The sequence below is a fragment of the Bison bison genome, unplaced genomic scaffold (genome assembly GCF_000754665.1).
Source record: "Bison bison bison isolate TAMUID 2011002044 unplaced genomic scaffold, Bison_UMD1.0 scf7180017864475, whole genome shotgun sequence".
Lineage (NCBI taxonomy): Eukaryota > Metazoa > Chordata > Mammalia > Artiodactyla > Bovidae > Bison > Bison bison.
Window position 1 is genome coordinate 633,466 of NW_011495036.1, and position 14,153 is coordinate 647,618.

General features: G+C 48.3%; 1 protein-coding gene across 1 annotated transcript; it reads right to left on the bottom strand.

Annotated features, from left to right (window-relative positions):
* Window positions 1–10,673: 10,673 nt before the first annotated feature.
* ARL4C (ADP-ribosylation factor-like 4C) lies at window positions 10,674–14,149 on the bottom strand. The gene has a single exon (XM_010862036.1). The coding sequence runs from the start codon at window positions 14,145–14,147 to the stop codon at window positions 13,569–13,571; it is 579 nt and encodes a 192-aa protein (XP_010860338.1). The 5' UTR covers window positions 14,148–14,149; the 3' UTR covers window positions 10,674–13,568.
* Between the last annotated feature and the right edge of the window lie 4 nt (window positions 14,150–14,153).

Below are 14,153 nucleotides of genomic sequence, written 5' to 3' on the forward strand. Positions count from 1 at the left end.
CTTTTTGGCCAACCCAGTACTGCCATGCCGGTTGGCCAAAAGCCACTGGCCAAAGCTCCCTATCCTTCTTGCTGGACCACTGCCCCCAGACCTCCCCAGGATACAAGGCCAAGGATCCAGGGAGCATCCTGCCTAGCAGAGGCTCCCAATCCATGCCCTTGCAGCACAGACGTCCTCTGATTGGTCAGTGCCTGTGGTGGGCGGAATGATTGCCCCAAAGACGGCCGCTTCCTAATCCCTAGAACCGTGACTATGCCACCCTCCACGGAGAGGATTCTGCACTAACCTGGTGGCCCCATTTAGTTATAAACAGGAAGGGTGGCGTTAGAGAAGGAGGGGTGATGACCAAAGCAGAAGTCAGACTGGAGGAAAGAGCCACGAGCCAAGGCATGTGGGTGTCCTCCAGAAGCCAGAAAGGGGGCAGAGTCCACAGAGAAGTCCAACAGAAGAGGCCAACTTCTGGAGTCTGCGGAAGGAAGGCAGTCCTGCCAACACCTGAGTTTCAGCCCAGCAAGACCCATTTGGGGATATCTGACCTCTAAAACCATTAGATAATAAGTTTGTGCTGTTTGAAGGCACTAAGGCGTTGGAGATTTATTACAGAAGCACTAGACGATGAGTGCAACTCCAAAGCCACACCAGTTGTTCACTGCTTTAAACATCACCCCTGTGCTCATCCATTCGTTTCCAAACAGGCTTTCCCAGGAGCCTGTGTCTGGGAGACAATAGCGGGCATTGACCAAAGACCAGCATGGTGGGGTGAGAGCCAAGGCGTGGAGTCAGGCACACCTGGGTTCAAGTTCCTGTGCAAGCCACGTGACCCCTCCAAGGCTCGGTGCTCATCTCTCCAGGGTGGTGCTAATACCTACCTGTGCTGTGTATTTTTCCAGTATCTCCCTCCACTTCTTGCACCAACAGCCTCACTTTCATTAGTGGACGCATGTCCTAGACAGGAGACTGGCCAGGCGATTGGCCCAGGACCCAGCCCCAAATGCAAGTAGAACAATAGAGTATCTTTCTCCAAAGTCTACTCTTAAAGGACAATTGGAGAAACTTTGTGATGGAATCCAAAGTTGCCTGCTTTTTCATTGCATTTAAGAACTCTCCACTCTGAAACAGAAGAAAGTCAACAGGTAGAGGGGAGCAGAAATGGGGATGTGTGTGGATGGTGACTCAGTCTTTTCTGGCCCCCAGGCTCTAGGGAATTCCCTAGTTTCCATGGTTCTTCCTCCAGTTCTCTGGTAGCATCCATACCTGAACGTGACCTACTTTGTTTCTCGTCATAGAGAGAGGCCTGACAGATACTAGCTCTGGAGCTGCTGCCAAGATGAAGCGAAATAAAAGCACAAAGTGTTTAGTGAGTTCCTGACATAATAAGGCCATAATAAGAGGTGGCTGTTGTTACTACCCCAGATTTCCCGGCACTCGAGGAAGCTGGGACGTCAGCAGACAGTGCTCAGCGTCTCTTCTTCTTTTGCCTCCATGATACTGGGCTCTGGAGCCTGCCGGCATCAGTGATGCATTGGTGGCCCATCCTACCCTCAAGCCATCAGCAGAAACTTCCTGCCCACACGACTGCTCTCCCTTCCCACTCTGGCCCCCATTTTCAAGCAAGATGCACACTCTGGTTGATCCCAGCCACTTGGACCATGGAGATGGTAGCAGCTGATGCTTCTATGATGCATGCTGCCTGCTCCTTCTGTTCTTTCGTAAGCATCACAGTGCCTCAGCGGCATCTCATAGGTGTACATAGAATTCCATTAGCAAAACTCACAATAAGACCTTGAGGTCCACTCCTTTTCAGTTTCCATGGGGACCTGAGAGCCAGCATCCCAAGGCACACAGAGGTGGGTCCCACTTGCCTTCTGCACTTGGGGGTTTAGCTGTGTGTGTGCTCAGTCACTCAGTCGTGTCTAACTCTTTGAGACCCCCTGGACTGTGGCCTGCCAGGCTTCTCTGCCGTGGAATTTTTTAGGCAAGAATACAGGAGCAGGGTTGCTATTTCCTCCTCCAGGGGATCTTCCCGACCCAGGGATTGAACCCGCGTCCCTTTCGTCTCCTGCATTGGCAGGTGGGTTCTTTACCACTAGCGCCACCTGTTTGGCTAAAAAGCTTCTTAACGAAAGTCCCAGGTGTTTGACAGCCCCGAGGGTCGGGCAGCCAGCCTTCCTTCCCCTCACTAGCGAAATACATTGTCTGCCTTTCCTTCAAACAGTGGCGCTCTGTATTAGGCTCCTTTGGGCTTCCCTGATGGCCCAGTGGTAAACAATCGGCCTGCAAAGTAGAAGATGTGGGCTACAGTCCATGGGGTCACAAAAGAGTCAGACTGAGAGACTGAACAACAGCAACAATTAGACTCCTTTAAACACAAAGAGACAGACCGTCTCAGCCGTGTGCAGGGCTGAGCATCCCTCAGGACAGGTGAGGCCCTGGCAGAGACTTACAGGAGGGTGACTGCCCTGGCTGTACTGAGTCAGTGTAACTTGAACAGGAGATGCTTACATGAAATGGGCAGGAGTCACCTGAATTCTCCCCCGTGTAAGGAACTCTGAAAGTGAAGTCACTCAGTTGTGTCAGCCTCTTGGCAATCCCATGGACTATAGCATACCAGGCTCCTCCTGGAATTCTCCAGGCTAGGGTGCTGGAGTGGGTTGCCATTTCCTTCTCCAGAGGATCTTCCCAACCCAGGGATCAAATCCGGGTCTCTCACATTGCAGGCAGACGCTTTCCCGTCTGAGCCACCAGGGAAGCCAGGGAGCTCTGAGGTCAGTCAATATTTCCTTAATTCTTCTGGCTTCCTCCTCTTACAGGGTCCAGTGGTGACCCTCTAAAAGAGGTGTCCACCCAGGAGCTGTGACTGGGAACTTATTTGGAAAAGGGTCTTTCGGATGTAATCACGGATCTTGAGATGAGATCATCCTGATTAGGCTAGACCTTAAGTGCCATGACAAGTGTCCTTATTAGGGAAGCGAAGGAGAGAAGACACACAGAGGAGACAGCCGGGTGAAGACGAAGCCAAAGACTAGAGCAATGCAGCTACAAGCCCAGGAATGCCGAGGGTGGCTGGCAGCCTCCAGGAGCTGGAAGAAGGCATGGAACAGATCCTTCCCCAGATAGTCCAGAAGGAACTAATGTTCACAATGCCATGATCTCAGACTTCTGGCCTCCGGAACTGTGGGAGGTAAGTTTCTATCGCTTTCAACTACCCAGATTGTGGCCACTGGTTACAGCAGCCCCAGGATCCTAAAACACCTCCCAAGAGAGTTACTGTGCACTGACCCCCAGCCCACCCTTTAATCTTTGCCTCATTTTGCGGCTGGGGTATAATTATATACACCTTCCAGGGACACTTAGACTTTAAATGAACTTGACGCTTACCTGATGCTGACCTTGCAGAGGCATTGCTGTTGATGCCAAAAGATTAGGACGACCGCCGGCAGATGCACTCTGTGAAACAGTCAGAAAGAGAAGGGGCCTGAAAAGACCCCTGAGAACCAAGCCCCCAAATCTAGAGGGAATAGTGCATGTGCAGGCTCACGGTCACCAACTTTCCTGACAACCAGCTGCTCGTCATGCATTGTGGGTTCTCGAGGTGGTGGTCATGGGGGGATGGTGGTATTCCTGCTGTTTAGTCACTAAATTGTGTCCGACTCTTTGTGACCCCATAGACTGTCGCCCACCAGGCTCCTCTGTCCATGGGATTTCTGGAATGGGTTGCCATTTCCTTCTCTAGGGAATCTTCCCAACCATGGGATGAAACTGTGTCTCCTGCAATGGCAGGTGTATTCTTTACCACTGAGGCACCAGGGAAGCTTGGGGGATGGTATACAGGACTCAGCCAGCTTTCAGTCAGTAAATCAGCTCTAGAATCTCGGTGGCCCAACACAGCAGAGGTTTCCATGTAGCTCATGTCACAGCTGGTACCAGCATGACTTTCCTGGAAGAGGTAACTCTACTCTCTCTCCAGCTGTTCGCATCTTGGAATCAGAGGGGAGTGAGGTCGCGAAGAAGGGCCAGGCCCTCAGAATGGCCCCCTTTTCCCTCAAGTCACTTTGGGGAGGATCTGTGGCAGGGCCCCCCTCAATCCAAGCTTGGGAGCACACAAGGAGCACAGAGGTTCTGCCCTGTGGGGATGCAAGGAAGCAGGAGGAATCACTCAGTAAGGAGTAGGCATGAGCTGTGACCTGCATCCTGGGACGCTGCATCACTGCCATGTAGGTATCCACGGACCCACCAACTGTCTTAATATTCTGTGACTTATGTGGATCCTCTTGGACATCAGGGAGGTCATGGCTACTGAAAGGTGTCCTGAAATGTGACAGATTGAACCCCACGCTGCACTTAGGTCTCAGGTACACCTGGGGTCACACTGCAACCAGCCCGTGTGGCTGTGCCCCTCCCAGCACCACGTGCTGGCAGAGTACCAGCGTATTCACTCCATGGGGCAGATGGCTGCATTTTCTGAAATGTAACAGGTGCCCTAGGTAAGTGGTGTGTGCATTACCTTTGAGAGGCACTGTTTTGGGGAGGCTTCGCCCCATCTTTCTGAGCTGCCGTAGTGGGGACCCTCCAGCAATTATGATTTCTTTGATTTCACAGATATTCTGGAACATCTGCCAAGTTCGAGTCCGCATCTCTGGGCTCTGCTGGACTGCCTCGGGGTAGGCACGCGGGTTCTGCAGCCAGTGTGCCCGGATTCAAGTCTCATTCTGCTTCATGGCTATTACCCTGGCCAGACACCCAGCATCTCCAGCCAGTTTCCACATCTATGAGACGAGGGTGATGACACAAATGGTCCCTATCCCATAATATTTATTGTGAGATGCAAATAGGACATCTGCCTAACGTGTTTAGTTCAGGACTTGGCCCTCCATTGGTGGTCACTGTTACTGTGATTATCCATCTATCCGTCTGTCTGTCTGTCTACTGAAGGCAGGCAGCAGTGCCGGCAGGATGAAGCTCATAGTCTTCCAGAGATAATTAAACGAAATGACTTTGTAAAGTGCTTAATTCATTGTCTAGCATAAAACAAACTTTCCATGAATGGTAGCAATTAATATTATGCTAATCACTTCTTTTGAATGAGTGCTGGTAAAGGGCTTAATGTGTGATGATGTTCTCAGCTTTTACTCCAAACTACTTTCAAGGTGTGCCACACTCTCCTGTCTGGAATGTCCTTGGCTCCCTGGTGGTATTTGTTAAACCAGGAGCTGAGCCAAGCTGGTCATCCTTCCATTCCCCCAGCCAGGGCCAATCCAGGCAGGTTTCAATCTGCTTGCAATCTATTGGCACAAAAGTGATGGAGTAGTTTCTCTCACAGAGTGGCTCTTGTGGGTAGCCCTAGATACTTTGTGCCATCAAGGGCTGGTTATGGTATCTGATGGAGCTTATTAGTTGAGGATTTGTAGCTGCAGGTAGTGGAAATCTCAAGTGAAGGGTGATTTTTTTGCTTATAGAACCATAAGTCCTGGGGTTGGGCAGACCCAGAGCTGGTTATCTCAATAGTTCAGTGACATCGTCTAAGACCCAGATTCCTTGTATATTTCCCTTCTGCCATCTTCAGTGCATATGCTGGCTCTCCTCATGGTGTCAAGATGGCTGCAGCCATTCCAGGCATTGCATCTTTATTCACTGACGTTCAGAGGCAGCAAAGTAGAGCTACATGGTACTTGTGTTTAATTTAAAAATATAAGATGAAATTCCCAAAGCCCATTGATTTACTCCTTTCCAAAAAGACTTTTCTTCTAGTCTCATTGGTCAGAATCATGTCACATGACCCTTTCTAAGCAAAGCATGGACCAGAAGAATTGATAAAGTTCATGGTTCAAAACAATCTCCCCTTAAACTGGGTGTAGGGTCACCTTCTCTGAGCACATAGCTATGAGGCAGAAGATGTCTCCCAGGGAAAATTGAGGTCTGCCAGCAAGAAAGAGGACAGAGGCATGGATGTGTGTGGGTAACCCACAGTGTTGGCTTCAGAAGCCTTTACCTTAAATCAGACTCTTAAACCCTTCACCTAATCATCCTGACTACTCAAACAGATGCAGAAAAAGTAGAATTGACTTAAAGTGAATTTCAGAAAGAAGTGGTCATTTTCAAAACTTCTGCAGGAAATTCCAATTTTATAGGAGCAACCTGATTCCAAGACAGATCACCCATTTGTTTCTAGGCTCCTGGGGGTCCACACTAGGATTCACATTTTCCCAGGATTTCTAGCCAGTTGTGGTGTCTTCTGGGAAGAACTAGAGTGGAGGGGACTAGAGGCCTGAGATACCCAAGAGAGGTCAGTGCCAGGCAAGGGGGATTCTGAGACTGCCCAGGGCCAGCCACTAAGTCCCCAGGCTCTCCCGTGTCCGAGTCCCTCACACGTGGGAGAAGACCCTAAGGAAGCGTGCACTGAAATGTCTGTTGGACACAGAGAATGGGGCCACCTGAGTAGGGTCAGCAGTCTTGGGGGCCACCATGCTGATCCTTGATTCCAGAAGGTCTATGAAACAGGCAAGAGTTTGGGGCAGGAAAGGAGAAAATGTAGGAGGCAGTGGTCATGAGCACAGTGCCCACCTGCCCCTTCTTCCCCCAGGGAATCTCAGAAAGAGCTGGAGAAGGATACTATGAAAGACTGAAGGTCTTCAAATTACATGCATCAGAACACAGAGTAATGGATTCTTATTTCCAGCTTTACTTCAAGGCTTGTGTGGCATGAAAAATGTGACCACAGTTGGATTGATGACTTCGGTAAGACTGAAGGATGTCTCACATTGGAGTCAAATACCTCACTTGATAGTTTAGCCCTGATTCACCATCTAGAATATCAGTCCTCTGAGAACAAGAACCATATAACAAGTCTCCCTGGTACCCAAGAGTGGAGTGTCCTCCACACAATGGACATCACAGTTGTTGGTGGATGTTGTTTTTAACAGCATTTTTTACATGATGAATATGGCATACGGCTATGTAATTTCAAATTACATAGCAATGCAACATTTCATCTATGTAATAATGGATCCACACATATACTTGTGAAGTACACTGTTGCAGTTGTCAGTACTTATCATGATGACTTTTAAATTATACACTGAAATTGCTTTGGCTTTTATGAGACATGGGCATTGAAGTTAATTGCACAGGGAGTTGGTGTTTCAGGAAATAAAAATAATCGGGAATGGTGAGAATTCTGATGAGTGGAATGATGAGAATTCTGCCAATGAGAGCTGTAAGGAGGTTTACGGTTCCTCAGAGTCACTTAATGGAAACTTCCATTCAAAGCTCTATGTCCAGAATCTCCCAGGGAGAGATGCTTTCCTTCTTGAAGTCTCCTTTGGTTGACTCTGTGTGGTGGAAGTTCTCTTATCGGTGGGAATGAAGAGGGACTCAGTGATGCTGGGCTTGTACAGAGCAGCAGGCACAAAACCAACCCTGGGAGACAGGCTGGAGAGAAGGGGGCCCCATCCAAGCAGAACATGCAACCTTTGCTGGTGTCTCAACTTGCCTTGCAGGTTGGACAGTGCTTTCTATTATCTCATTTTATCTTTAGAATCACCCTGAAGGCTGGGGGCTATTGTTATAAGTATTGAGGCTATTGGGTTAAATAGTTTTATTACGGTCCTTAGGGCAGATATTCCCAGTCTTGTTGGGTAATGGAGGCGGGGGGTGGGGGTGAGGGGGATGGGGAAAGCTAGGTTGAGAGGTTGGCTGACTCAGACCCCCATGCTGGATCAGCAACACCCCCTGCCCAGGGTCCATCCCCTGTGGTATATAAATGCCCCTCCCGGTGTAAAGCAGGGAGTCATTGCCCCCAACAGTTTCTTGAAAGTAATATCAGAAAGTTCTGCAACGCAGTTTCCAGTTTCTTGAAAGTAATACTGGAAAGAAAGTTCTTTAAGGATGGAGAGCCTGGTACAAGAGGGATTGTGTTTTTCTAGACATGGGCTGTGACGTCTAAGATGGGAAGACAAGGCACTGAGCTTGGGGCCAGCCCTGTCACTGTGAGTTCTGGGGATTCTGGGGAGGGGGTGGGATGTGGTGGACACCCCCATGACCGGAGGATACAGGTGGGTGATGCTACAGGCAGTGATACCACCCTCCACTCTCTTCTCCCCGGATGCAGGGTTCCAGCTTCTTTCTGCTCCGCAAGTGGCAGGCTGGGGAGCTTCTGAGGGCTCAGCCTCAGGGTCTCAGGGACCCTGGAACTCCCACTTGGGCTCCACGCTGGACAGCCAGTGATGCCAGAGAAGGGGATCTACTTCTCTATCACCTCACTATCTTCATCTACAAATGCAGATACTGTTGATTAATTTATCTGATGGATGAATTGATCTCTTAGGGCTCTTTGGAGGAAAAAAGATGAAGCAGATAAAACACTCAGAATGGGGATGGTGCCCAGTACATAGCAAGCATTCAGTAGAGACTGACGGTGCCTTTTACCATGATTTATTGTTGTTTAGTTGCTCTGCTGTGTCTGGCTCTTTGTGACCCCTAGGGTCTATAGCCCACCAGGCTCCTCTGTCCATGGGGTTTTCCAAGCAAGAATTACTGAAGTGGGTTGCCATTTTCTTCTCCAGGGGATCTTCCCAATCCAGGGATCAAACCTGTGTCTCTTGCATCTCTTTCATTGGCAGGCAGGTTCCTTACCACTGAGTCACCTGGGAAGCCCCTTTACCACGATGACACAAGACTAACGGGAATAGAAACAGAGCTGTCCGTAACATAACTATGTGAGAATAATTTTCATTAAAAAATGCACAAGGGATGCTTGCCTTCCCAAACCCATGCTATAGATGAGTTAAACAATGACTTGCTTTGGTTATTTCATTCATGCTTTGCTGTCAACACAATGAGAAGATCACAGCACAGAAGTTCAGATCGTTCAGAGAAACACCACTGCATGTTCTGAAAACTTAGGTGTGGGTAAACCACACAGCTTTCATTCTCATTTTTCACTTCTCATCTTGGGGAAGAAGCAACACGACCGTTTCTCAGATACCCTCAGTTTGCAGTTTCCTTTCAGCAGCCAGAGCTGCTCCATTCTGAAGTTCAGAAATCATGCAAAACACATGTATACAGGGCTCTAATGTCTTGTGCAAATTCCATTTTAAAAAGATTTCAACTGAGCCAGGAGACCCTGAAGGAGAAGGCTGTTTTCAAGATAAGACACACATCTGAAGACAGAAATGCCTCTGTCAGGCCAAGGCCAAAGCATGGGCATCCGATATGCACGTGGCCGCAGAGGAGGAAAGAGGAGAGGTTAGCTGGATGGGTCGAGAGCTGGGAAATCAAAAGGGATCAAGTTTTGTGGTGTCCTGACTTTTTTGGATCATTTCAGGCCTTCATCTTCGGCTTTTTGCACACAATTTGTACTTCTTTACTGCCATACAAATATGACAAAATGTGACATCAAAACAGCCTATGATGTTGGTACAGAATCATTCCAAGAGCACAGGACCTGGAGACAAAAGTAAAGGCAGAAAAACAATAACTCGAGACACCCACTGTCTACCCCACGTGCAAGTGAAGAACTGAAACTCTGGGGGAAAAGTCAAATCGAGGAAAACAAGGCGGTTGCTTAGGACTAAAATTCGCCTTCTCAGGTGTTAGGGGCCAGTGCGCGTATTCTTACTTCCCTGGAAAACATAAAACGAACAATGTCATCTAAGCACCAAGAGTCACCTGGCTCCCCAGAGATTTCTCTGAAATCAAGTTTGCACCAAAACAAAAGCGGGGGCAGGGTTCAAATTTTGCTTCTTTTGACTTCTAATATTTTTACTCCTATAAGCACTTTTCAAGTTTCAGTATTTAGAAATGGCATGTGTGCCCTCTTGGTGTAATTTGGCTCCTAAACTTTACCTTCTACTGCAAACTGAACGATAAAAGTCAAGCCTTGCTTAGGTACTTAACAAGCATGTCACATACACTATTATCATGTTTCATCCTCCCAACAGTCATTATAAGCCCATTTTACAGATGGGGAAAAATTGAGGCCCAAAGGCTAGGAACTTCGACAAATCATGGGGCCCTGAGCATGGGTCAGAATTTGAAACTGGATCTTTTAGGTTCCAAAGCCAATGGCCTCTATGAACTACACTTAGAAACTGCCAGAAAGTCTACTGATGCTGGCCTAACCATTTTTTCTTTAGAAAGTGGACCTTTTCTCGCTGGTATGTACAGAGCACGGTGGTCTCACTACGCTGACGATTTAAGAGGACTCACATCTTGGAGTTTCTCTGATGGGTTCAAGGGTGATGGACTCAGCCTAGACACCATGAGAGCACCCAAGACATTGAGCAGAGTGGTGACTAGTATGCCGTTATAATAGCACATAGATATTTCCAATTTCACATAATCAGAGCATATCTTTGAAGCAATTAACAATCACAACCTTTTAATAACAGAGAGGTTTGGGGTGGGCTAGGTGTTGAGGCCATTTTCCGAAAAGAATGTGTGAGGATCACTGACAGGCCTTGTAAGGGGGACAGGCACACAGACTCCTGCATCTGAGCCTCTAAATCCTCCACCCAGTGCAGAGCTACACATTTAAACCAAAAGAACAGAGATGATTCATCCAGCCCTGGACCCCATTAGACAGCAGAGACCATCCTGTGATCCATCCCTCCACTCAGGCCTAGAAATAAACAGAGGCAACTTGAAAAACCATCCACAGACGATTTCCCCAAATGTTTGATTGTATAAATAATTTATTTCTGTTCACAGCATCATATACGCATATAAAAGGAAACGGGAACCCAAAGAGGAGGATGATCAGGACAGAATTACAGCAGTAGAAATGGAAACAAACCAGGAGACATAGTCCCAACACCATGACAGAGAATCTGTGAAGAGAACTGTTGTGAAACAAAGCTGGCCTCCCTGTGTCTATCAGAAAACATTTGAAAAGCTCCTGTGGGAAGGCCAAGTTCCTCTATGTGGACCCCATTCATTCTCCAAAGAGCAGGAGGCATAATAAATCACTGACAGCTACACTGGAGGGATCTCCCAGGTGACCACTCCAAGGTAGTTTAGCCTGTGCTTCCTCCCCGCATTGGTCAGAGACGAAATGGGCTATTATTAGGGCAAACACTACAGATATCAACTGAGACTTTTAACTATTGGTTGATACACCACAGAGCTTTACTGCACAATTACTAACAGTTGACCGCACCCTTAAGTATCGATAATGCAAAAAAAAAAAAAAAGGTCATTTTGCATCATTGGTAAAGCATGACAGAATCTGAACACTGATCTTGGACCGAAATATTGTCAGCACGAGAAGGTTACAGTATTTGGCATCTGCAATGTCACAAAATAAATATATTATTCTCTCAATAGTGTGGAACTACCAAAATGTCAAAGTGCTTAAGAAATTGTTGCATGTGAAGAAAATAAAGAAAGATGGATTTTTTTCTTTTAATAATTCTATACAGGATCTTCAGATGACGGGACCAGCCCATTTAGAAATCAGTGACTATGCTGTCGATATGTAAGCTGAAACCTCGCAGGCTTTTCAGCACTGCTCAGCTATATTTTCTCTACTGAGTTTCTACAAAAAGACCAGCGTTGGAGGGGTACCAAATACACCGACAAAAGAGAAAAGAAGATGGACTGCTAGGTTTCTTCTTTTAAAATACTTCATAGGGGAACTGGATCAAGCAGGAAGCCAGGACTACTACCTCTGGTTCTTAAATTCACTTTGAGTGCAGGGATTTATTTATAGGCATGGATTTATAATTTGACTAACTCACATGCTCACGCATGACCATGCCCAATTTCTAAAGGCCTCCTTCACACAAGAAATTTATCATTATTTGTGGATGGGGGGGGACATAATCCTACCTGTAAACATGGATTTAAAGAAGAAATCAAAATCACACAGTAAGTTTCCCTTTTGATTCTGTGTTTGGGGGTGAATGACAGCTTCTGCAAACCAAGACTCAGTCCTGATTATAAAGGATTTTTTAAATTACATTATTAAAAATAGGTATTTCTTCTTCTTTCACTTTATTTCCAAAGCCTCTTTCAAGTAAACTGTGAGGAGCCTGAGGACAGGTGACCATTACGTCACATGCTTTCTTTCATCCCAAGCGCTCACTGTGTCTGCATTTGCTCTGCAACCAGTTCCCACAAGCAGGAATCAGGAAGGACCTCCTTGTGCTTTTCCCTCGCCTGGAAATCCATGCAATGAGGTCGGCTTTTGCAACAAGGTGGGCTTTTGTCTGTTGGTGTGTAACATCAAATACTCTAATGAGACATTTGCAATGAAAATACTTAAACCAGATAGGCCACAATGAACCAAATTAGAAATTTGAACATGTCGCCACTTGCAGCGTAAAGGGATCTAAAAGGGCAAAGTCTTTTTTTTTTTTTTCCCTAAATTGAGTATTTCTATGGGGAGTATTCATTCGTAGCAGATTTTTTTAAGGAAAAAAAATGTCTGAAAACCATAACCTATCATCAAGCGGTTAGGATTACAAGAGACATCCCTTGCCAAAACCCGCTTGTCATTCAGCACACATCTGCAGCTGGTGTGCTCACACAAACCAATCAGCAGGCTAAAAAAAAAAAATTGAAGATTCCACACATATGGGTCTAGAAATGTATGTCGATTACACAGCACTGTATCTACACACACCCCATCCAGCACTGACGTCAGGAGCCTTACCCTTTAAACACCTTTAACTATTCTGCAAAGAGTAAATGCATCATTTGCCACCACCTCCAACAGTTTCTTGTTTTTAATTTTTTTTTATTGGTCTCTTTGTGTGATAATGACCTACACATGGACAGGGTCCAAACCATCTGGAAGATGTCTGATTCCAGGCTGAAAAGCAGTTCTCAACAAAACTGGTCTTCTGAAGCTACCACAAAGCACCAGGAAAGGGGCGTTCTTCGCGGCCATCCCCCAGCCCAGGCCAGCGCAGCGCCCCGCGCCTTCCGGCTGCGGTACTGTTCCACGCAGTCCTCTGATGGCCCAAACCACCACCTCGTTTGGGCCCAGAGCAGGGCAAATGGATTTTCACAGGGGCCTGCCCTGTGACATAAAATTATCCAGCTTTCATAGCCCAAGGAGAGGTTGTCCCCCCGCACCTCCCACTGCCACCGTGCCCCTAGATGGGAACTCCCGGGGTTCTGGGAGCCGCATACCTCAGGTAGCTCACAGGTGCGATCCCCCGTGAGGGCGGGGAAGCCTGAACTTCTGGCCCCGCTGGAGTAGGAGGAAATCGCTTTTGTCTCTGATATCTGAGCCTTCCAACCTGGGCCAGCAGGGCGGACGGTGGGACCTGCACGTCCACTCCCCAGCCGGGTCCCCCACCCCCTGAGTAGCTCCGGCGTTCAGACAAAAGGACCCCTGAGCTGGGGGTGGGGGCAGGTCGAGCGCAGGCTGGCCAGCTTGCCTACATACCAGGTTAAGTCACCAGTCCTGCATGTGGGTGCAGAGACTCCGCTTTAAAAATTCGAAGCGTCGCTTTGGTTCGCTGTCTTTGTTCGCGGGCGCGCGGGCCACACAGCCTTTCATTCATTCATTCCGGACTCGCTCGCTCCCCGCGCGTAGCTCCGGAACGTCGCCGCCCAGAGCATTACCGCTTCTTCTTCTGCTTGAGGGACTTCCTGCGTTTCAGGATCATCTCGTACAGCTTGTCCATGCCCTCGGTGAGGCCCTCGCCGATGATGGCGCACGCCGGCTGGACGTGGTAGGTGGTGGCCGGGATGAGCTCGTGCAGCGCCAGCTGCTTCTCGATCTCCGCCACAGGCAGCGACTTGGGCAGGTCCTGCTTGTTGGCGATGACCAGCAGCGGCGTGCCCTGGTTCTCTGCGAACTTGGTCACCTTGTGCAGCTCTGTCTTGGCCTCCTCCAGCCGGTCCACGTCCACCGAGTCCACCACGTAGATGATGCCGTCCGTGCAGCGGCTGTAGGACTTCCACAGCGGCCGAAGCTTCTCCTGGCCGCCCACGTCCCAGAAGTGGCAGCTGATGCCCTTGGCCGTGCCGTTGCTTAGCTTGATCTTCTCCGTGTTGAAGCCGATGGTGGGCACGGTGTTCACGAACTCGTTGAACTTGAGCCGGTAGAGCACCGTGGTCTTGCCGGCCGAGTCCAAGCCCAGCATGACGATGTGCAGCGACTGGAAGGCCGAGATGTTGGAGGAGATGTTGCCCATGGCTCC

What these genes read in the sequence shown, in the direction of transcription:
- ARL4C (XM_010862036.1), bottom strand. Translation starts at nt 14,147, where the DNA reads ATGGGCAACATCTCCTCCAACATCTCGGCCTTCCAGTCGCTGCACATC.